Below are 22,404 nucleotides of genomic sequence, written 5' to 3'. Positions count from 1 at the left end.
TGGTTTACCACCACCCTATCCAGTCTTTTAAATATACAATCTCCATCTGCCCTGCCATTCCACCATGTGAAGGGGTTTCCAGAAAAGTTCACATCCTCCAAACCACTAGAAGTCAAGCATTCAACAACATCCTCATACTCTTGTGGGTAAACTGGTCATCCACCAATCTTTTTTTCTTCACCCAGTATCACATTAAAATCTCCTCCTATCATCCATGGAATAGTGAAATCCCGACTAATAGAGTAAATATCCTCCCATAGGAGCAGCCTTTCAGTAGTAGTGCACTTGGCATATATAGCAGAAGCCAGGATCTGAGCATCATCCTCTAGAGTAAGTTGTAAAGTCAATTGCTGATCTGAATATGATATAATACCTACATGAACATGCTCACTTACAAACACCCAAATTTGACCATTAACATTGTAGTTAACATAATTCATCCCTTGTCTTCTTTTATATCTCTGAATATGCCTAGCATCTTGAAATGGTTTCATTAAAGCAATCAACAAAAACTTATGATGTCTGTGTAGCATTTGTACTTTGTGAAATGCCTGTTGAGTATTAACAGACCGAATATTCCAAAATAGTGCTTTGTAATTCATTTGGAACTTGATTTAACCCCTCTCTTTGCCTGAACCCTTGAAGGTATGGTGCTTGTACTATCTTCTTTGCTTTTACCTTTTTTTTCCTCTGGTTAGTAACTTGGTGGATATGCCTGCCTCTTTACATACTTGTAAGATGTTGGACTCATTTTCCTCCTCAAAAGATTCTTTTATTTCTTCACCACCACTTGTTTCATTAACTAAGTTATCTTTGTTGTGCTCTTGTGGTATTAGTTGTCCATCTTGGTGAGATACTACAACATATAATACTTCCATTGGTGTTGATCTGCTGACAGGTATAGTTGTGATTTGGTATGGATCATGACCTGATGGACAATCTTCTTCAGCTATCATTTGAAGAGGCACCTGGTATGTTGCATTTACCATCTCCCTCCCCTGCATAACAGTGAGTTCAATAACTTGGGCTAAAACAATGGCCTTTTCTTTACCCTCTTCTCCCTGCATATGTTCATTATCACTAACTTTTTTATCCCTGTTCCCTGCAATCTGATCAAGCATCCCTTGCAAGTCCCTTCCCTCAAACTCCAATGTAGCATTGTAAACAACCATCTCACCCTCCACTATGTGGTCTTCATCTTCTTTATCTTTCGAGAGTTGTACTAACAGATCTTCTCTTGCAAGCCCATCATGATCTGCAATTGCATTCTCCTCTTCACTAATTCCTCCTTTAGCACTCTCCTTGCTTTCTTTGTTGCCAATGCTTTTGTAATCCACTTTTTAGTTGTCTCCGGCTCACATGTTTTGGTTATTGTGTGTTGCTCATTTTCATTGACTCTCTCTATGTCCTTCCTGTCCCTTCCTATATTGTTGTCATATTTTTTATTTTCATACTTCAAATTCTTTTTTTTTGACGAGCTGAGTATTATTTATCAAAAAGAACTTTTCTACTCCACAAAAGTAGGGATAAGGTTTGCATATATTCTATCCTCCATGGATCTCATTTATGAAATTACACTCGGTATATATTGTTGTCATATGTTTTTTTTAATCTATTTATCTTTCTCTACATCAATTTTTTCAGAATATAACAGATGATGATTTAAGAGCACTCATATTAGATGAAACTATCGTACCTCAAATTGCTTGACAACTTGGAGATACATGTCACCTATTGATGGAAGAGCTTATTGCAGTAGCCTAGGGTTTTGTGCTACATTAATTTATGTATTAAATTTTCTTGAACTCTCTAAGGTGGATTTAATCTTTTAAGTTCTTAATATTGAACTCCTTGTACTTTCTAAACCGCGAGTTTAGACTTATGTTTGTTGTATTTTTATAAATAAATTTATGCTCTGCATTAAGAGAATTGAATTAAAGAAAAATATGATATATATTTTGTTGTGCTTCCACCACTGCAGTTAGGGTAGGAGCCTATATAGAACCACCCTAAAGAGGCTTGAGTAAGAACCATTTTTTTTTTTATAAACATCTATATTTATAATAATTTATATATAATAATTATGGTCATAGGAAAAGTGAATTGGCACCTTTTTGGGGCCAAGAAATATATTATTTTATTAGTATTATTATTTTTAACATTTGTATTAAGGCATTAGCCTGGCGCTGTAAAATTTGATTAGTGAGGCATTTATTTGTTATTAAAAAATGATGGAAGAAAGTATGCGTCACCCTCCAAGTCTATACCTTGGACATGATCGACATTCGGAAATCATTATAAGTTGAATTATTTAATTATGAATGTGAATAAAGGATAAATATTTAAAAATATTTAAACTATGTAATATTTTATGAAATTAAAATAATCATAGATTAATATATCTACGAAACTTGCTACCTTCACATGGAATGCTAGTTGTACCAATTCTAAGTATTAATTAATTAAGAATCATGGAGACGTCAACCATGCATGTGACCAAATCTCTCAACATCATTAAGAAATTATATATATGGTTTTCTATTCATCTCAAATAATTTTTAAAAAAAAACAAAAAAAATAATTAAGGCAGGTTCTTTTTCTACCATTGGACCAAAATCATACTTTATTAATGAGTTTTCGAGTGATATTTCTTATATTTTTACTGAATTTTCAATGCAATTATACAATCCGTGTAAAAGTTATTGAGTTTTCAGAAAACCCTATTTAATAAGAGCCTAAATCCGTCTCTGTGTTGGTTTATGTTGGAATTTCAGGTGATTTATATTAATTTTACATTGAACTGCTGTAATATTTTATATTTATCAGCTTTGATATATAATTATTTATCATATATATATGATGATACATTATTTATGTAATATCGATACATTACACATACCTACCACAATTTTTGTTGTTAGTATAGTTACATAAGAATCCCCAAAGCAAAAGTTATAAATATTAGGATTTGACTTTTGACTTATTTTTATTACTTTAATTTAAAAATAAAAAAAAAATACTACTTTAAAAGCACTTAAAAGTTACTATATTGGTCATTTTCTCACCTATAAAAAGTCTTACAACATGTGCACATAGTTAAGCTCAATTATCTATTCACTCATCAATTTTAGAAGGAAAAAAAATGGCTTCTCTCTACGCAAATTCTAAAATCGCTCTTGTTAACGGTAAGTTCTAAAGGTAAAGTTACATATGATACAAAGTAGACTTAAGATGCAAGTCTACACACACGTGATATACAAAAATACACAAGATCACATGAGAGTGTGGGGTGTCTCAATTCCCAAAACAAAAAAAAAAAATACTCCCTTCACATGGTACGTTGATTTGATTTGATTCGTCAGTTCAAATTGACTTGACAATTTAACTAATTTGTACACTACCTTCACATGGTATGTTGGCGGTAACAATTCAAATAGAGAGTTCATTTCTTGAGAAAATAGTGCATAATAACAAGTATTTAGACTTAGGTATTGTAACTATAGTTTAATAAAATTGTAATTTGCAGCTACAATCTCTTCAGTCTTGTAAAGTGTATAGCACGGAAAGTTAGTAACGATAAAGTCGTCTTTATGTGATTTATAGGACACTACCATAGCATCAGGCACTAATATTTTATCAGAGTAAGTTGTAAACCTCTAGGTTTGGTATCGATACTTCACGCACGCCCTTTTATACACCATCTCCTTAAATTTGTATGTCTTAATATATGGTTAGGCAAAGAGTTATTTAGGAATAAAAGAAAGACTTTAAAAAATCTGTGAGCTTAATTAATTAAACTATGTCATATAATAAACACTTGCGGGCAGTGCCGTCTTAACCACTAGGCCACTAAAGTCATCGCTTGGGGATCCATATTTTTTGGGGGCTCCTTTTTAAAAAAAAAAAAAAAGTACTTATACATATCATTAAAAAGTTATATTAATTTTTTGGGAAAAAAAACGTGTAAGAGGTTTTATAGTTTTTCTTGAAAAATTGTTATTGTTGATATTCTTAAGTATATGTAAATTATTTTAATTATTATTAAAATTTATTCAATTTTAATATGTCAACTAGAAAATATGATTCCCATTTTACAAAAAGAGAGAAAACTTGAAGAATTAAATAAATCTTAAAAAAGAGCCCTTGATAGATTTTTAACAAATAATAAATATTTTGAATCAAAAAATATTGGAGGATGTTTTTCAAATGAACAAGTCACCAATAGAATTGAGTTAGATGATAATAATATCCAAGAATAAAATCTAGAAGAAGTTGGTGAAAATGTGACATTATTCCCGATATCAAGAACTCTTAAATAATTTAAATAGCTGCATCCCTAAAAAATATATGATCCAAGTTAGTGGAATAATGTAGATACAAAATTGAGAGATCTATTAATAGAAAATGGACCATTTAGAATGACTGATGATATAAATTTTCCATGAGATAAATACGTACGACATTTTTCTACAACACGCTATATTCAAAAATTTGGTAAATTAAGAAAAGCATGAAAGAAAATGATTAATCTACTCTAAAGATTTGGAATAAAAAAAATTGTTTTTGTTGTAAATTATTTAGCACAACTTATATTATTTGTAATAGTAAACAATCTAGTGAAGGTAGTAATGAGTGCAGAAATCTTAGTGTTAAGCTCACAGTCCATGAAGTAAACAATGAACATATTATTAATAATATGAGCTCGTGTATTGATTTAGAAATAAGATTGCATTAAAAAACAATTGACAAAGCTGTGCGGGAACAAATTGATAGAGATAAAGTGCAATGGAAAAATGTATTGTCCAAAATTATATATTGACGTGATCAAAACTCTTTGGAAAAATAATTTAGCATTTAGGGGAACAAATGGAAAGATCTATCAAGAAAGTAACGGTAATTTTTAAAGCCTAATTGAAATGATTAATAAATTTGTTCCAACTATGCAAGAATATATTTGAAGAATAAGCATGACGAAATTCATAGTCATTACCTTGGACATAATATACAAAGTGAATTATTAAACTTATTGGCAAGGGAAGTCAATAATAAAATTATTAAAGAGATTAAAGAAACAAAGTACTTCTCAAAATATTAGGGCCTCTCTTTAAGGTTTGGCTTTAGGCCCCCAATCTTGTTGAGTCGGCCCTGCTTGCGGGATTATAAGACTCTTGAAATTTGAGATTTTAAACATTATATAACATTTGTGTGGCTATAATAAAAAGTTAATTATTATTAAGAACAAAGCAAAAAAAATTTATTTTAAATTTGTTCCAAATTTTAAAAAGTTAATTATTTTTTTCATAAAAAAATATTATCACATAAACTAGAACATATATATAGAACACACAACAAAAATACTGCTAGATTTTTATTAAGTATTCGTGACCTCCTACTTGAGTACCATATTGAATTGAGTGTTCTTTTGAAAATTTTAAATATGAAATAAAGATGAATAATGTTATATCTCAACGTGAGATCTACTAATTAGAAGGATATCAATAGAGCTTGACTATTGATTCAAACGTTTATTGCGACGAGCTAAAAAATGAAAATAAAGAAAAATATATATAATTTAAATTAAATTAAAATTAAAACCAGGAACCGATAGAAAAAATATATAATAATATCAATTCAAAATTGTTTAGAAGGGTAATAGAACGCTTTCATAGTTAAAGTGTTTTTTTGAAAATCCGAGACAACTTCTATTAATTTATATCTTTTGTCTATATAAATATGCATTCCCCACTGATAGAGCTGCAAATTTCTTACACATCAACTTTGTGAATAGTATCAAAGTTGAAGGAAGATTATCAAAAATGGATAACTATACACTTGTGCTTGGATCAACTTTGGCCTTGAGTTTTCTTTATATTATTATAGCAAAAATATGTTGTAGAGGCAACAAAAAACTTCCACCAGGGCCATCACCATGGCCAATTATTGGAAATTTTCATTTGTTAGGTACAAAACCTCATAGATCACTAGTCAATCTTGCACAAATATATGGTCCAATTATGAGTTTGAAAATAGGACAAACAACAATAGTTGTCATTTCTTCATCAGCCATGGCAAAACAAGTTCTTCAAAAGCAAGACTTAGCATTTTCCAATAGATTTGTCACTAATGCCCTTCAAGCACATAACTATTCCAAATTTTCTGTGGCATGTCTTCCTGTTTGTCCTCAATGGCAAAAACTTAGGAAAATATTGAACACGAATGTCTTCTCTTCCAATAAGCTTGATGCAAATGAACATCTAAGGTCTCAAAAGGTGAAAGAGTTGATTGCTTATTGTGCAAAATGTAGTCAACAAGGTAAAGCTTTGGATATATGTCAAGTTGTTTTCAAGACTAATTTCAATTTGATGTGCAACACCCTTTTCTCCAAAGACTTGGCTGACCCTTTTTCGGATTCAAAGGTAAAACTTAATAACATGATTATTTTTTTCGGTTTCTCACCCAGTGTCTGGAGTCTACATTGGAGCACCGACTAAATTCGGATCGCGCAATGCATGACTCATTCAGGAGTGACATTCCCAACATAATTTAATTTCTCCATACCCAGGGCTTGAACATGAAACCTCTGATTAAGGGTGAAGCAGTTCCTCGGGGATTGAACCTGAAACCTCTGGTTAAGTGTGAACCAGTTCCATCACTGCATCACCACAACCCATGTGATACCTAGCTAATTATGATTTTTTGTGTACTAAACGGCAGGGGTGGATGTACAGTGTTTCCAGGGGGGTCATCCGAACCTCCTCGATAAAAAATTACACTATATATATAAGATCGATTTTTTTATGTACATGTATATATTTAAAATTGAACCACCTAAATATATATCAAAGGAGTAGCCCAACGGTTGATGGCTTTCAAGATTTCGCTTAAGTGAGCTTTGGGTCGCGGGATCGATTCATAACTAATTAAAAAAATTATATTTTAAATCTCAAATGGAAAAGTCAACAAATAAAAAAATCCCTCTTTTCTAGGGATTGCAATACTATATTTTTCCTATTTCTTTCTTGTTCAACTTCACGTTTTGTTGCTGCTCGCTGGCCGCTGCTGCAGTCCCGACGTTGCTATCGCCTGTTGCTGCTGCTGCTTGCTGCCGCTGGTGGAGGAGTGGTGGTCCTCCGTGGATTAATTTCATTTTCTCCTTCAGGCTCCATTTGTGATAGCAACCTCTGCAAGTTTTCTTTTTTGTTTTTTTTTTCTTTTCAGAATTTTATGCTTTGATTCTGGTATGATGTGCTATTTTATTTAGTTGATTGAACTCGGATATTCACTTCTCTTAACAATTTTTTATTTTTCATATGAAAATTTCAATTCTATTCACCGATTATGAAAGTTATAATTTTATTTGTTTGGGCTTATTTGTTGATTTTATATGTTTATTATGGGCATTCAACATTTGTTCAGTGGATATTAACTTTTATTTATGAGATTCAAACTTTAGTTCATTGTCTATAAAAATTTTTTGGTCCTTATTGCATATTTAATTTTTGTAAGTTCTGACTAAATTTTTATTTTACGGTTCAGTCTCAATATTCAGTGAAGAAAATCAACTTTAGCCTCTCAAAGTCATAGTCAATCTAATCAAAATGAAAATACTAATCATTCAGAAGTGTCATTAGATTCTTCTCAAGAATTTGATTTGAGTTATTTAAAGTTTGATCCTGGTGAAAGAACATCAATATTGAACTATCATCCAAACCACCGTGATGTTATTAGAAGAGCATACCTTTTGAATGGTCTTTGTCAACCTCGTTTGGCGGTGCAAGAGTATCCTCAAACAGATATTTTTTTTTATCAATGCGTCGTTTTAATGATGAATGATTTGATGATATATATCATGATTGGTTGGAGTATAGTGTTAGTAAAGATGCAGTCTATTGTTTGTATTGCTATCTTTTTAAAGATCACAACACTAATCAAGGAGGAGGGGAGACATGCATTTTCAACTATAGGATTTAAGAGTTGGAACAAAAAGGGTGGTCTTGACAAATATATTGGTCTACCGAATAGCATACATAATCAGTCAAAAAAGAAATGTCAAAATTTACTACAACAACGGCGGTCTATTCAATTTGCATTTGAGAGGCAATCTAATCAACTCAAGCATGGATATTATATGCGCTTAAGTGTGTCGGTTGATGTAGTAAGACTTCTCATAAGTCAGGGACTTGCATTTCGAGGTCATGATGAATCTAAATCATCACTTGGTAGGGGTAACTTTTTTGAAATTCTCTCATGGTATGCAAAAAAAATGTGATAAAATTCGTGATTATGTTTTGAAACATGCTCCTTTAAATGATCAAATGAATTCTCCAATAATTCAAAAAGATATTGTGAGTGCATGTAAGATAGAGACCGTTAAAGTTATTCTTGAGGAATTAAATGGTGACTATTTTGCTTTACTAGTTGATGAATCCTTTGATGTGTCACGCAAGGAGTAAATGGCTATTGTATTTCGTTATATTGTTAGAATGAGATTTGTAATGGAGCGACTTATCGACATTGTTCATGTTGAAGATACTAGTGCTTCATCTTTAAAGGAGGCAATTTTTAATTTAGTTGCTCAACGTTCTTTGAGTCCATCAAGTGTACGTGGACAATGTTACGATAGGACAAGTAATATGCAAGGTGAGATCAATGGCCTTAAAATGTTGATTAGACGAGAAAGTAAATCGGCTCATTCAATCCATTGCTTTGCTCATCAACTTCAACTAACTCTTGTTGGGGTCTCTAAAAAGTGTGTTGAAGTGAGAAAACTTGTAGTATTGATCTCAAATATTTTTAATGTATTGGGATCTTCTTTTAAGCGTATGGATAATTTATGAGATTCTCAAAAATCAACAATTCAAGTGGCATTAGATATGAGTGAACTTACAACCGGTAGGGGCTTGAATCAACAACTTGGTCTTTCAAGATCTTGTGATACTCGTTGGGGATCTCATTATAAATCCCTTCACAATTTTATTATTATGTTTGGCTCTATTCTTGAGGTTCTTGAATCACTTGGTCTTGATGCAAGGAGTATAGATGAAAGAGCCAAGGCAATGGGACATCTTGAAGCTTGTCAAACATTTGAGATTGCGTTTATGTTGCTTTTGATGAGAGATGTCTTAGCAATCACAAATGAGCTTAATAAATGCTTACAAAAAAAAGAGCAAGATATTGCAAATGCCATGCTACTTGTTGAAGTAGCAAAGAGAAGGTTGCAAGTCTTAAGAGATGATGAATGGGATTCTCTTATTGCCAAGGTATCTACATTTTGTATAAAAAATGATGTTTTGATACCTAACTTTGAGGAGCCATAAGTTAGCTCTTTAAGATCAAGGCGGAAACTTGCTAACTATACAATCTTGCATCATTATCGTGTTGAAGTATTTTGCAATATCATTGATTGGCAACTTCAAGAACTTAATGATCGTTTTGATGAGGTGACTACCGATTTGCTCCATGGAATTGCTTGCTTGAATTCAATTAACTCACTTTTAAGTTTTGACATAAGAAAAGTAATGAGAATGGCTGAATTATATCCAGATGACTTTGATGAATCCAATATGAGTATTCTTGAGAATCAACTTGCAAGTTACATTATTGATGTTCGTGATGTTGATGAAAGGTTCTCCGATCTAAAGGGGCTTTGTGATCTTTCCAAAAGATTAGTTCAGACAAAGACACATTCAAATTATCCTCTTGTATTTCGCTAAGTGAAACTTGCTCTACTTTTACCAGTTGTCACTGCCTCCGTTGAAAGAGCTTTTCAGCAATGAAGTTTATCAAGAATGACTTGCGGAGTCAAATGAGTGATGATTTTTTTAGTGGTTGTTTGGTGCCTTATTTAGAAAAAGATGTATTTGATAAAATTTCTAATGATGTTATTGTTAAGACATTTCAAGATATGAAACCTCGTAGAATACAATTGTAAAAATGTATGTAGTTGTATTTTCAAATGTAAAACTATGTTTTGATAGGTTTATCTGCATGTTTGGTTTCTTAACCTCCCTTCAAGGTTGTGTAGTTTTGTAATGTAATGAAGTCATTTTATGCCAAAAAGAATTTTTGTGAAGAAATAGTATTTTCGCTTTGATTTGTGTTGTTTGTTAGTCTTTCTAATGTTAAATTTGTGCTTGCTCTCCATTTGCACTTTCAGGAGCCGAAGAGAATTCTAAAGGAATTGAAGAACTTGTAGAACTTTTTGAATGAGTTGTGCTACTTTATTATCATTTTATAGATATGTACTTTAAATTTGTTTCTTAAGATGAGTTGTAATTGTAAGAAATTATTTGAACTAAAGATTTTTTTTTGTCAACCCGTTTGTTAATCAATCCGTTCATATATGACCTGACCCGTTTATTTATAAATAATATTAGCGTGTTTAATTTTTTTTTGAACCCCCTTGATAGAATTCCTGCCTCCGCCACTGCTAAACGGTATAGCAAATGTCCTGTTTTTGACCCTTTTAAAATTTTAAAGGTTGAGTTAAAGGACATGATATGGGACGTCATGGAAGAGGCTGGGAAGATTAACCTAGCGGATTATTTCCCTATACTTGAAAATATTGATCTTCAAAGAATAAGGTATCGCGTAAACAATCATTTTGGTAAGTTGTTTAAATTCTTAGATGATTTGATCAATGAACGATTAGAGGAAAAACAAAGGAGTCATGGCGAAAAGAGTGATGTTTTGGAAGTATTAACTCAACTTCAGTGCAGAAAATCTCAAAGAGATCAATAAAAATCATATAAAATCAATGCTCATGGTTCGTGCTCTTCTCTTTTATCCTTTAAATTTTAGAGATGAAAAATTTCAACATTTCCTTCACCCCCTTCTCGGCCTCCCAGCCTCAATATTTTGATTTACTCAACTCTCAAACCTATAAGAGTAAAGAATTTCTTAAACCTATAAGAAAACAATGGGTTTCCCAAACCTACTAAAATTCACAAAATTCAATAAATAAACAACAATTATTTTCCTTGACTTAGAATTATCTTCATCTCTCTGTCTTGTCCTCAACCCTGGCAAGATATTTACTTAGTACTGCACACACTAATCAAATTTAGATAATGCCTAAATTTATTAAGTAGAAGGGTTTAAAATGTCCCTCAATTATTTGAGATAGTACAAAACAATTTGTCATCCTTATTTCGGTCTCCAAATACTTATAATGTTAATCGTTTGGCTCAAGAATATCCTAGATATAAACATTTGTGCCTTACCCTTTTTAAAATTTCAAATATTGTAAAGAATGATTTCTTTAAGTATTTAACTTCAAGGATCAAAACCACACATTTTGCATAATTGAATTCAAATAAACCAAAGAGAAATGAATTTGAATTTGAGTATCACAATTCACAAGAAGGAGAGTGAATTGTAGATTATGTAATTTAGTTAATAATTGTAGATTATGTAATTTGGTTAACATAATTGTAGGCTATGTGATATTTATAGTTAATAATTCATTGTCAAAGAAACCTTAAGAATGCATCCACCAACTCTATTTTTAATACCCCGAAAAGTCGAGCAAGATGTTAAACTTTGCAACTACATCATCCCAAAGGGGTCATTGATTCTAGTTAATGTGTGGGTGATTGGTCGAGATCCTACTTTTTGGAAGGACCCTATGGTATTTAAACCTGAGAGATTCCAAAGTTTAGAAGTGGATGTGCGAGGAAAAGATTTTGAATTGATTCCTTTTGGTGTTGGTCGAAGAATATGTCCTGATTTGCCATTGGCAATGAGATTAGTCCAAATAATGTTGGGTTCACTCTTGAATTCCTTCAATTGGAAACTTGAAGGAGACATTGAGCCAAAAGACTTAGACATGGAGGAAACATTTAGTTTCATCTCACAAAGCTCATCCTTTGCGAGCTATCCCATCTCCTTTTTGATGTTGTCAACGACATTCATATTTACACCAAATCATATATTTGGCATACAATGTTGGTATAATGTAATAATGTGCACGTAAGATTTACTATTGTTGTTGTTTTTTTAGATTATGTTTTCTAATAAACGCCTTGTCCGTTAATCAATCCAAATTTTCATTCAATGCAAATACAGATGGAGAAAAGCTACTATATAGAGTTTAATTGATGGTCCTATCCTTCGGGATGGCTCAGTTGGCTCAATTGATAGTACTATATAGAGTTTAATTGATCCCCCTCAATGTCTTCTGAATCGAGCCTATCACATAGGGTTTCTCTAGTGCGGTTTACATTCCATGTATGATTTGCAGGCTATTACACAGTGCGGGGTTTACCCAATGCTCACCCAAAAGGGTAGAGGCTGTGACAGAAATTGTAGCGGCGCGAGTTATCTTAGGGTTACAAAAAAAATTGATAGTCCATTTGATATTTAATTTTTCAAACGGGGACATATATTCGTCTCCTTGGGTTATCTTTCATTTCTAGCATATTATTTCTTCCTCAGTTGATGGAAGCTTTTGACTATGTTTCCTTGTCAAAATTGGGGAAAAAAATAGTTTTTGTTTTTAAAGTGAAAAATGATTTTTGAAAATTAGTAATGTTTGGTTATGACTATAAATTGAAGTTGTTTTTGACTTTTTGTGAGTAGTTTGGTGATAAAGAAATAAAACAACTTTTTGTTGTTTATCGATAATTATCTTTATTTATTTTTCTCCAAATGTTAGGATTTTTATCAAGTCAATTTTGATTACATTATTTTTGTCAAAGTCGGTGAATATGTTCAAGTATTCTTTCAGTTTGATTAATTCATTATTTTTTGTTAAATTGCATTTTTTACATGTCATTCATTTTATTCGTTACATTTATTAATATTCATTTTTTTTAATTAAGTTTTGGTGGGTGTTACCCCAATTTTATTAATAATCATAACAATACAATAAAACAATTGTGGCCATGGGCCAGAAAATGTTAAAAAAAAGAAAAGAAAAGAAAAGAAAAAAAACAAAAGCTTAATGTGTACAATTTGTTAGGACCAGCCCATTTCACCTTTGTCTTCTTTCCTTTTCTGGAGACTTTCCAAATTCCACCCTAATTTTGACTTTTCCTTCTCTGCATGTCGTCCATTTCCTCAATGATCTTCAGTGAACTCAGGTAATGTTTCCTTCACCCTTCTATTTTCTTTTTTCCTGTTGAAAGAATTGTCCCTCATTTATGTGTTTGATATTTCTTCAGTTTCCTTTGGAGGTGAAAGATAAGTCCAACGTCACACCACTCCTCCATCCGTAAGTGCTTCTCCTCAGCTCCCAGTTTTGAACGTGAATCTGAGTTGCTCTCTTGGTTAATACATCGGCCATCAATTTTATATGTACCATCCTTTCTTTGTAGCTTTATTAAATGTGATTGTACAATTTCACACCTATATCTGCCATGCCAAATTAGTGAGATATTTTTCTTCTTATTCATAGAAAAATGCCATTAATGTGTTCTCATGCTTGATGATGATTGATCTTCCTTGTTCTTATCCTTAAAGTTAGTATTTGTTGCTTGTCCGTGTTAATAATCTTCCTATCTGTTGATGGGAGCTCCTTGAAACTTTGATATTCCACCTTCCTGTCTATTTCTGCTGCATGATTTGCCAAGAAATCAGCTAATTGATTTCCTTCTCTAAAAATGTATTGTATCTTGACACCTTGTTTAAGAATCATTGTTTTTATCTCATCCACTATTTCAGAAATCTCCCAAGGCACTCTCCATACTCCCTTAATGAAATTAATCATAGTAACAGTCTGTTTCTAGCACCTTCTCTGCATCTACAGTATTTACCCAGTGCCTTAAAGCCTCCTATATAGCTCTAGCTTCAGCCTGTACATTATTTGTCTGACCTAAGACCCCTGCCTGGGCATAACATAGATCACATTTATGATCTCTTATAAAAAAAAATCCATAAAAACTAGGCTCAGGGTTTTCTTTAGTTGCCCCATCTGTGTTGCATTTGAGACTTCCAGTGATTGGGAGTTCCCACTTAACAACATAGTGATGCATCTTAGGCTTATACTTTCCTAGAGTACTGATCAGATCTACCCATTTATGTTCTTGAATCCTCAACCATGGGTATAGTACTCTAATCAATTGATGTACAACAGTTCAATGTGAATTACCATTTCTTCAAGAGTTGTGTCTCCCCTATGCTTTCTTGTGTTCCTCCTTTTCCACAATTCCCATATAATCAGTGCAGGAATTACTCTATAAACCTGTCTGAGCTTATTATTATTGTCCATTCTCCACCTGACTTTGATTATCTGTTCTAGGTTAAGTCCTTCAATCTTTATCCCTGCAAAATTAGCAAACTGCTTCCATAGCCTTTCAGCTATGGGAGCTGTTAGAAAAAGGTGTTTCATTGTTTCCATGTTGTATTCCTCACAACACCAGCACCTGGAAACCATACTTATTCTCATTCTTTACAAATTATCATCTGTAGCAATCCTCCCTTTCTATGCCCTCCATAGAAAGAAATTAATTTTGAAAGGAAACCCTTTCATCCATAACTGCTTGTAATCCTCATTTATTTCTTTCCCGTTTCTCACCAAGTTCCAGGCTGATTTTACTGAGAATCTGCCACTTGTATTCCCTATCCACCATGTTTTATCTGATGATTCTTCTGTCCCTAAAGGTATTATGTTGTCACAAATGTGATCCATCATCTCCTGTGACACATATTGTTCTAATTTTCTTTTATCCCACTCTTCATTTGTAACAAACTGATTCACCTCAATTTCCTCATCTAAACAGTCCCTCTCCACATAGTATAAAGCTCCTAGTTTAGTCCAGTTGTCTAACCAAAAACTAGCATTACCTGCTTTGACTTGCCACCAGATGTTGTGTTCTACGTCTTCCCTTATTTTGATCATCTTCTTCCATGTATGTGATGCCTCTGTCCCTTGTGCCACTACAGGGTGCCATTTTTTGCAATACTTGTTCCAGATGAATGTGATCCACAAAGAGTTTGTAGAAGTTCTAAAATTCCATCATAGTTTAGCAAAAATACATCTGCAACATGATGTAGAGATCTGAAACCTATCCCTCCTTCAGCTTTTGGCATACATAAGGCATCCTATGCTACCCAATGTCTTCCTTTAGATACTCCTGAATTCCCCCAAAAGAACTTAACCATGATGTTATGTAACTGATCAATTACCCCTTTTGGGAGGTTCATAGCTGACATCAAATATATTGGCATTGATTCCAGAAAATGTTTTATAAGTATGTATCTTCTCCCATATATGAGTAGTTTGTTTTGCCACAACATCACTCTACCCATAACTTTTTTTATGAGACCCTCAAAATGCACTTTCTTTTTTCTGCCATAGTAAATAGGACACCCTAAATATGTAAAAGGGAAATTACTTTGGCCAATTCCTGTAATTTTCCTTATTCTTTGTCTCACCATAATTGGTGCCCTTTCATGAAAGTAGAAGAAGCTTTTTGTCAAGTTAATCAACTGCCTATATACTTTCTCATAATCCCTTAGAATCTTCATCATTTTCTTAACTGAATTTCTCTGGCCTGAACAAAAAAGAATAGTATCATCTGCATAAGACAGATGGTTTATCTGTTCACTCCATTTGGGAAGCCCATAACCAATGTAGCCCATATCCAACCTGAGATTGTTGAGACCCCTTGATAGAACTTCTGCTGCAATGATAAATAAAGTTGGAGTTAATGGATCACCTTGCTTCAGTCCTCTTGTGGATTAGAAGAATCCATAAGTTTGTCCATTAACCAATATAGAATACCAATTATTGGACACTAGCCTCCAAATCATATCTATCATCCTTTCTCCAAAACCAAATCTTCTCATTACCTTGGTTAGGTAAACCCAAGACACTCTATCATATGCTTTAGCCATATCTAATTTGACAACCACATTATGGTGCTTATTTCTCTTATTGATATCCCTAATAATCTCCTGAGCTAGCAGCACATTTTCAGCAATATTTCTTCCTTTCATAAAGCCTGATTGGTTTTTTGAAATGATTTTGGGTAGAACCTGCACTAGTCTTCCATGTATCACCTTTGAGATAATCTTATTCATAAAAGTGCTTAAACTGATGGGCATGAGGTCTGAGAACTTACATATTGTTTCCTTCTTTGGAATGAGTATCAAAGTAGTATGAGTAATGTATCTAGGAATTTCATATCCACAGAAGACAGCTTTAATCATATTAATAACATCATCATTTATTATTTCCCAGCATGTCTAATAGAACCCCCCTGAAAAGCCATTTGGACCACAAGCACTGTCCTTATTAAGATCAAAGATAGCCTTCCTAACTTCATTACTATCAGGCACTCTCATCATGTTATCATTCTCCTCTTCTGTTATCAATTTTGAAATATGTTCCAACATTTGATAATTGTCAGGCCATACATTCTCCCTAAATTGATCTTGAAAATCTCTTTCTGCCTCCTCCCCAATATCTTCTGACTTTTCCAAAATATTCCCTTGCTCGTTTTCTATCTTCTGTAGCAACAACTTTTTCCTTCTTCCTTTCACATATGCATGAAAGAATTTTGAGTTTTTTTCTCCATCTTTAAACCATTGCATTCCAGCCTTTTGTATCCAGTAATCTTCCTCTATTTTCTTAAATTTCCTTAGCTCTGTCTTTTCATTCCTCAAAACAACTCTGTTTTCTTCTGTAGGGTTGATCTCCAGTTGTATCTCCTTTATTTTCACCATCTCCTGCAGAGTAGCTATCTTTTTAAAGAAATCACCATATGTTGCTTTACTCCATTGAACCAGAGTTTTCTTCAATATCTTTAATTTCTCATTAAAGATATAAAAATGAGATCCTCCCATATTTGTTCCCCACACTTTTTTCACCACTCCTTTGAATGTCTGATGCTTTATCCAAAAATTTAAGAATTTGAATGGTTTTCCAACTGTGTAATTTAATGTTTTACATACCACATGTAAAGGAGCATGATCAGACCCTTCCTTTATCAAGTGTTGTACTTCACTATGTGCAAATTCTTGATGAAACTCTTCATTTCCAAAGACTTTATCAAGTCTTCTGAAAATACATTCTTCCTCTATTCTCCTATTCCACTATGTATATACACTTCCTGAAAATTGAATTTCAGTTAATGCACAATTGTTAATACATTGTACAACATCAACAACTTCTTGTTGAGTAACAAGCAGTCCTCCAAACTTTTCTGAGCCATTCTTGATCACATTGAAATCTCCACCCATTACCCATGGTACTTTGATCCTTTCAGCTAACCATTCCAAATCATCCCACAGTTTCAGCCTTTCTAATGCACTACATCTTGCATATACTGCTGCAATCACCATTTCTTTGCAGCTAGCTTTATGAGTGAATTTTATGGTAAGCTGTTGATGAGTATCTGATTGAGTTGCCCCTATCCAGTCTTTATTTCAAAAGACCCATATTTTACCAGAACAGTTCACCATTGCATTCTCCATTTTGATTTTCCTCTTATATTCTTCTACTGCAGTATGTCCCTTGAAAGGCTCCATAAGAGCAATATATGAATAATGATGTCTTCACTTTAGATCAAATACTCTCTCAAAATCATTTTGAGATTGTACCGACCTAATGTTTCAAACAAATATGTTGTCCACCATAATCAACTAAGTGTAGGTTTAGTTGAGCTACTCCTTGTTTGCATTTGATTGCTCTGTAGTGTTGTTGATCTACCCCTTCTTTTCTCATGCTTGAGTTCATTTGTGTGCCTTGCTGACAAATCCTCTCTTTTACTAATTTCTTTAATATTCTCCTGGATTTCCTCATCTTCCTTTTCATCCCTTATATCATCCCCGGTGTTAATATCTAAATTCCTGGTCTCTGAATCATCTTGTAGTCCTACTCCAATTTGCTTTATATCCGGCCCCTTTGCTGCAATTTTGAATGCACTGAATTGACTTCAGCTTCTTCCCAATCATTACTTTCCTTATGTTCTGTTCTTGTTACACTATTGCCAATTGTTGTTGATTGTTTATCTGTGAATTGTTGATTCTCCTTTGCTTCTCCCTTTGCATTACCCTGTTCCTCTTGTATTCTCTCACTATCTTCTGATTGTCTAGTAGTATTTGGTGTTATGCTGCCACTATTCTACTTATTATACCCTATGCTGACCCCCACATTTTTTCCTATGCTTTGTGAAATCATATCATCATTGATGTTCTTGCTTGTGTCTTTTACCTTACCAAATGTTTCCTCTACCCATTTCCTGGTATTCACTGTGGGGAAGATCTCTCTGTTGTTCACCTGGTTTAATTAAATCAAGTTCCCCTCTCTTTTCCTCCGTGTCTTCTTCTACATTGAGGGCATCAAACTTATTCTCGGTTATGACTCGTGTGTCCTTTTGCTTCTCCTTTGGGTCCCATCTCTGAGTGTTACCTCCCCATCGTGGAAATCTACCCCTCCCAGCTCCATACTTGTGTCTTTGTTGTTGATACTCTGAACTTTTCACCTTGTCATTTTGTCTCCTGTCACCCTTCTCTTCCTTTGTTTCTTTTTTAGCTCTGTCAACCTTGTCATCATCACCTGCCTGGGTCCCCTCATTTTTCATCCCTGTAAATAATTCAGGGTGTAATACAAAGCATTCTTTTTCATTATGACCTTGAAGTTTGCAATGTTTACAATACTTCGGCAAATAATCGTACTTGATTGTAATCCATTTGGCCATTATTTCTCCACTCTTCTTCTTTATCCCTACATTCACTCTCTTTGGGAAATCACCCATTAAATCCACTTCCACCTTAACTCATGCACAACTTGGTCTTGTTTTATTGCTGGTTGCCAGATCCACCTGTAAAGGCTTCCCTACCGCTGCTGCAATTGAGAATATTGTCTCCTTCCCAAAAAAATTTGGTGGTAATGATGGCAATGATATCCACGCTATTGCAGTTGTTGTCTCCTCCTCTGGATCAAAAAGTGGATCCCACTTTAGGGTTCTCATTGGATAGTTCCAGTTTTTGTACACAATGTAGAATATTGGCTTTGATAATAGGTTCACATAATCCTCCATCCTAGATGCTCTAATCAGCACATACCGATTACACAAAAGTCCAATATTCACATCCCATTTCAATTCACACTGTGTAGGAATCAGTTTCCTGAGATCCTGTATGTCTGGCCATCCATAGGAAATTTTTCCAAGGACTGCAAATTATAATTCTTCATTGGTAATCATCTGTGTCACCTCCTCCTCCTCCCACACTACTCGAGGTTCTCCATGCAGATATGTAATTGGTTTTAAAGGTAGAGGGACATGTTTTGGGATGTGGGGTTGTAAAGCTGCTGCATAGTTCATTGGTTTCTTATTCATCGATGCTACTGCTGGTGTTATTGTTTGAACAGCCCCTGAAAGAGGCTGCCCAATGGCCGCTAAGGCCATGGTGATCTTCGGAAAATAGGCAGATCTTGGAGTTTTTGGCTAGGGTTCTTCGTGATCTCCCCTGTTAATATTCATTTTATTTATTATTTTTATTAATATTCATTTTGGTGTTATTTAGCACAGTCTAAAAATATATTTAAATACGAATAAAAATTGCATACATATATATTTTATTAATTAGTAGTTTTGACCCACGATTTTAAGGCCATGATATTTTACAAAGATGGTTTTTAGATTTCCTATTTAAATCATTACTTGGTGATAAAGTTAGATGTTGATGGATAAAATATTTAAAATTAGGATTGAATAATTTTCTGATTTTCTAATTCCCAAAAAATGATCTCACTATTCATTGTCTTTTCCAGTGAGCTTACCGGAGCTTAACCAGTCCACCACCACAAACAACCCCTAGCCTTTATCATAATTTAACTTTATTTATTTTTGGCTCTGTTTTGACTATCAAATAAGCTGGACATTATTTTTTATTTTATTTCCTCATTATTTGTTGAGTTGTTACCTATCATTTATTATTATTTTGGATCATTGTTAATATTATATATTTTAATTGATATTGTGTTTATGTTTATTTGAAAATTTGCTCCTATGAATTTATATTATTTTGGTTTCTTCTGGAACTTGGTTGCTCTAAACTTGTATTCCTGAATTGTGGCACTGTTATTTTGTTGATATTAAATTGATTCTTGTTACATGTAGGCTACTTTTATTATTGTTGATGATAATTTTGATTCTTGTTATATGTTGGCAATTTGCTACTGTTAGCTTGTTATTTTATGGGTTTTTTTCCTTCAACTTAAATTGTTACAAGTAAAATTGACCAATGAAAAAATTTCTCCGTCGATTTTCAAGGCCTTCCCACTTTAAAAGACGGTAAATTTAGTTTAAGTTCATATATATTGTAGGTTAAAAATGGCCGATGAAGAAATTATCGTTCATTTCCAAGGTCTCCCATGGCTACTCCAATATGCAATAGAAGTTTATGCAATTTTTTTATTCAAAACAAATTTCATGCCTCAAGTATACGACTATTACCATGTCAGTAAAAAAACTTACTCTTTATTTTACTTAAACTAAATATGACTTATATCCTTAAAGAAAGTAATGTGTCATTGGAAAAAGCTGACTCTGGACTTGAAGGATCCTATGGATGGAGGGATGGATCCTCCATGCTTCACTCTTAACTTGGTGTTGTACTATTGCTACAGTGCATGCAATAGTATTAACCTAGATTATAGACCCAATTTCCAAACTATCTATATGTTAGGGCCATCCATGTTCAAGGTACACCTCACTTTTGATATAATATGATCGTATGCAATGATAGTAACTTGACTAGGTTGGGGTCGAATCCATAAAAAATATGGTAGAAGTCCTTCATGGTGACGTATTGGTATGACTTCTCAACTTATAATAGATTTCTAATTCATAAGTTGTAGAGATTGATCGTAGTAAATTAAACTAATAAGACGAAAAGTAAATATGCATGTAAACTTATGTGATTAAAATACTAAGATTGTGTTCCCATAATGGATTCCTTTCGCTACGCGGTAATCATGCAACTAAATGCACTTAAGCTTACGAATATGCACTCAATCTCCTATACTACCATACAGTCTCTTTCGAGTTCATGAACAAAATATCTACATATGATGCTTCCACAACTATATGAGTTATTGACAATAAGAACGACCGATTATGCCAAGAAGATTCAATTATACACAATTAAATCTATTAAATAAGGGTTAACACCTCGAGTTTATACAAATCTTCTTTTACCGAATCCCGCTCTTTTGAGTATGTAGATTAAGATATTAGGACATCGGATGATGTTTGCAATCACTAATCTTTTTAATTAATTTAGAAAAGAATTTTGATATCTAACAACTCTAATAATAGGCAATTACACAAAAACTTTATGAACTACACAATACAATGAATTTCATAACCTTAGTAAAGGTTTTAGCTATTCATACTTGTCAAGCCCTGAGCCTACACCCTAGACGTGATCGACACTCAAGAAATATTTAGGACTCTCAAGTGAACCCTTGGTATGGCTGACTACTTAGCGGAATACAATTACTCAAGCAATAAAAGACTTAGAACATAAATCGATCTCAAAGAAAAACTAAATAAGAATGTCTGAAAGTACTCAATGTTGTAACTAAAACAATTTGCAAAACTTCTCAAAATAAAAGGAAAATACTGAGAGATTCCTCAACTCTTAACTATCTATGAAGCCTCTAATACTAGGATAGATGTCGGGACAACTCAACAGTAACAAGAAAATAAATGTGAAATCCTCCAGAAAATAAGGAGGCTCACCAGCTATTTGAAGCGCAAAGTGATCTCAACAAAACGTATGTTGATAATCCTGAACTGCATCATAAGAGATGCAGGTTGAATGACATCAGTACATTGAATGCACGAGTATGTAATATAGCCATGACGAAATAACTGAATGAAAAAACTGCAATAGATATAACATAAACTCAACTGAATGTAAAAAATTAAAGGAATGAAATCATTTAACTTTACAAAATACTTTCTCATCTCTGAACTTCAACATAATAAGTGATATATTTAAAATACACTTTAACTATATTGAGATATTTTGTCACACCCCAAATCCGGATGTGATGGCACGTGTCCATTTCCTACCGGACACGTCAGCCTAACCCAACCACAACGATAGAGAAGTAGAAAATACGAGAATAAAAGATAATAAATAAGCGAAAGACTTTAATTAAGACTCAACACTACCCAGAATTTGATTGTCACATGTACAAACCTCTAAATACAGAATTCGAATAAAAATATACAAGTCTCAGAGTATAGTTCTCGAATAGAACAAAACTGAAAGTAAAGATAACTCAAGGGCACGTCTTGAATGAACCGCTACCTCTCGAGTATGTCCCGAAGCTCAATCTGCTAAAGAAACTACTAAGCCGAATCTGAGAGAGAGCTGTCAACCTACATAATTGTGTAGAAGCAAGGGTGAGTACCGAAAACCACAGGTACTCGCAAGTAACTC

General features: G+C 33.4%; 2 protein-coding genes across 2 annotated transcripts in view; both read left to right on the top strand.

The window, feature by feature from the left end:
- The window catches only part of LOC125841779 (2-isopropylmalate synthase A-like), a 123,146-nt gene extending 121,401 nt beyond the window's left edge, over positions 1-1,745 (top strand). The window contains exon 8 of the mRNA XM_049520947.1: positions 1,645-1,745. Within this exon, the coding sequence (XP_049376904.1) occupies positions 1,645-1,710 (66 nt within the window). The 3' untranslated portion in view covers positions 1,711-1,745. The remainder of the gene's footprint in view (positions 1-1,644) is intronic.
- Positions 1,746-5,771: 4,026 nt separating this feature from the next.
- On the top strand, positions 5,772-10,765 carry LOC125842096 (geraniol 8-hydroxylase-like). Its single transcript, XM_049521300.1, has 2 exons — positions 5,772-6,416; positions 10,480-10,765. Exons 1-2 carry the CDS (start codon positions 5,817-5,819, stop codon positions 10,738-10,740), a joined length of 861 nt encoding a protein of 286 aa, XP_049377257.1. The 5' UTR covers positions 5,772-5,816; the 3' UTR covers positions 10,741-10,765.
- The last annotated feature ends 11,639 nt before the right edge of the window (positions 10,766-22,404 follow it).

The sequence above is a fragment of the Solanum stenotomum genome, chromosome 10, assembly GCF_019186545.1.
Source record: "Solanum stenotomum isolate F172 chromosome 10, ASM1918654v1, whole genome shotgun sequence".
Lineage (NCBI taxonomy): Eukaryota > Viridiplantae > Streptophyta > Magnoliopsida > Solanales > Solanaceae > Solanum > Solanum stenotomum.
The sequence above is the reverse complement of the archived record's forward strand: the minus strand, read 5'-3'. Positions and strand labels throughout refer to the sequence as shown.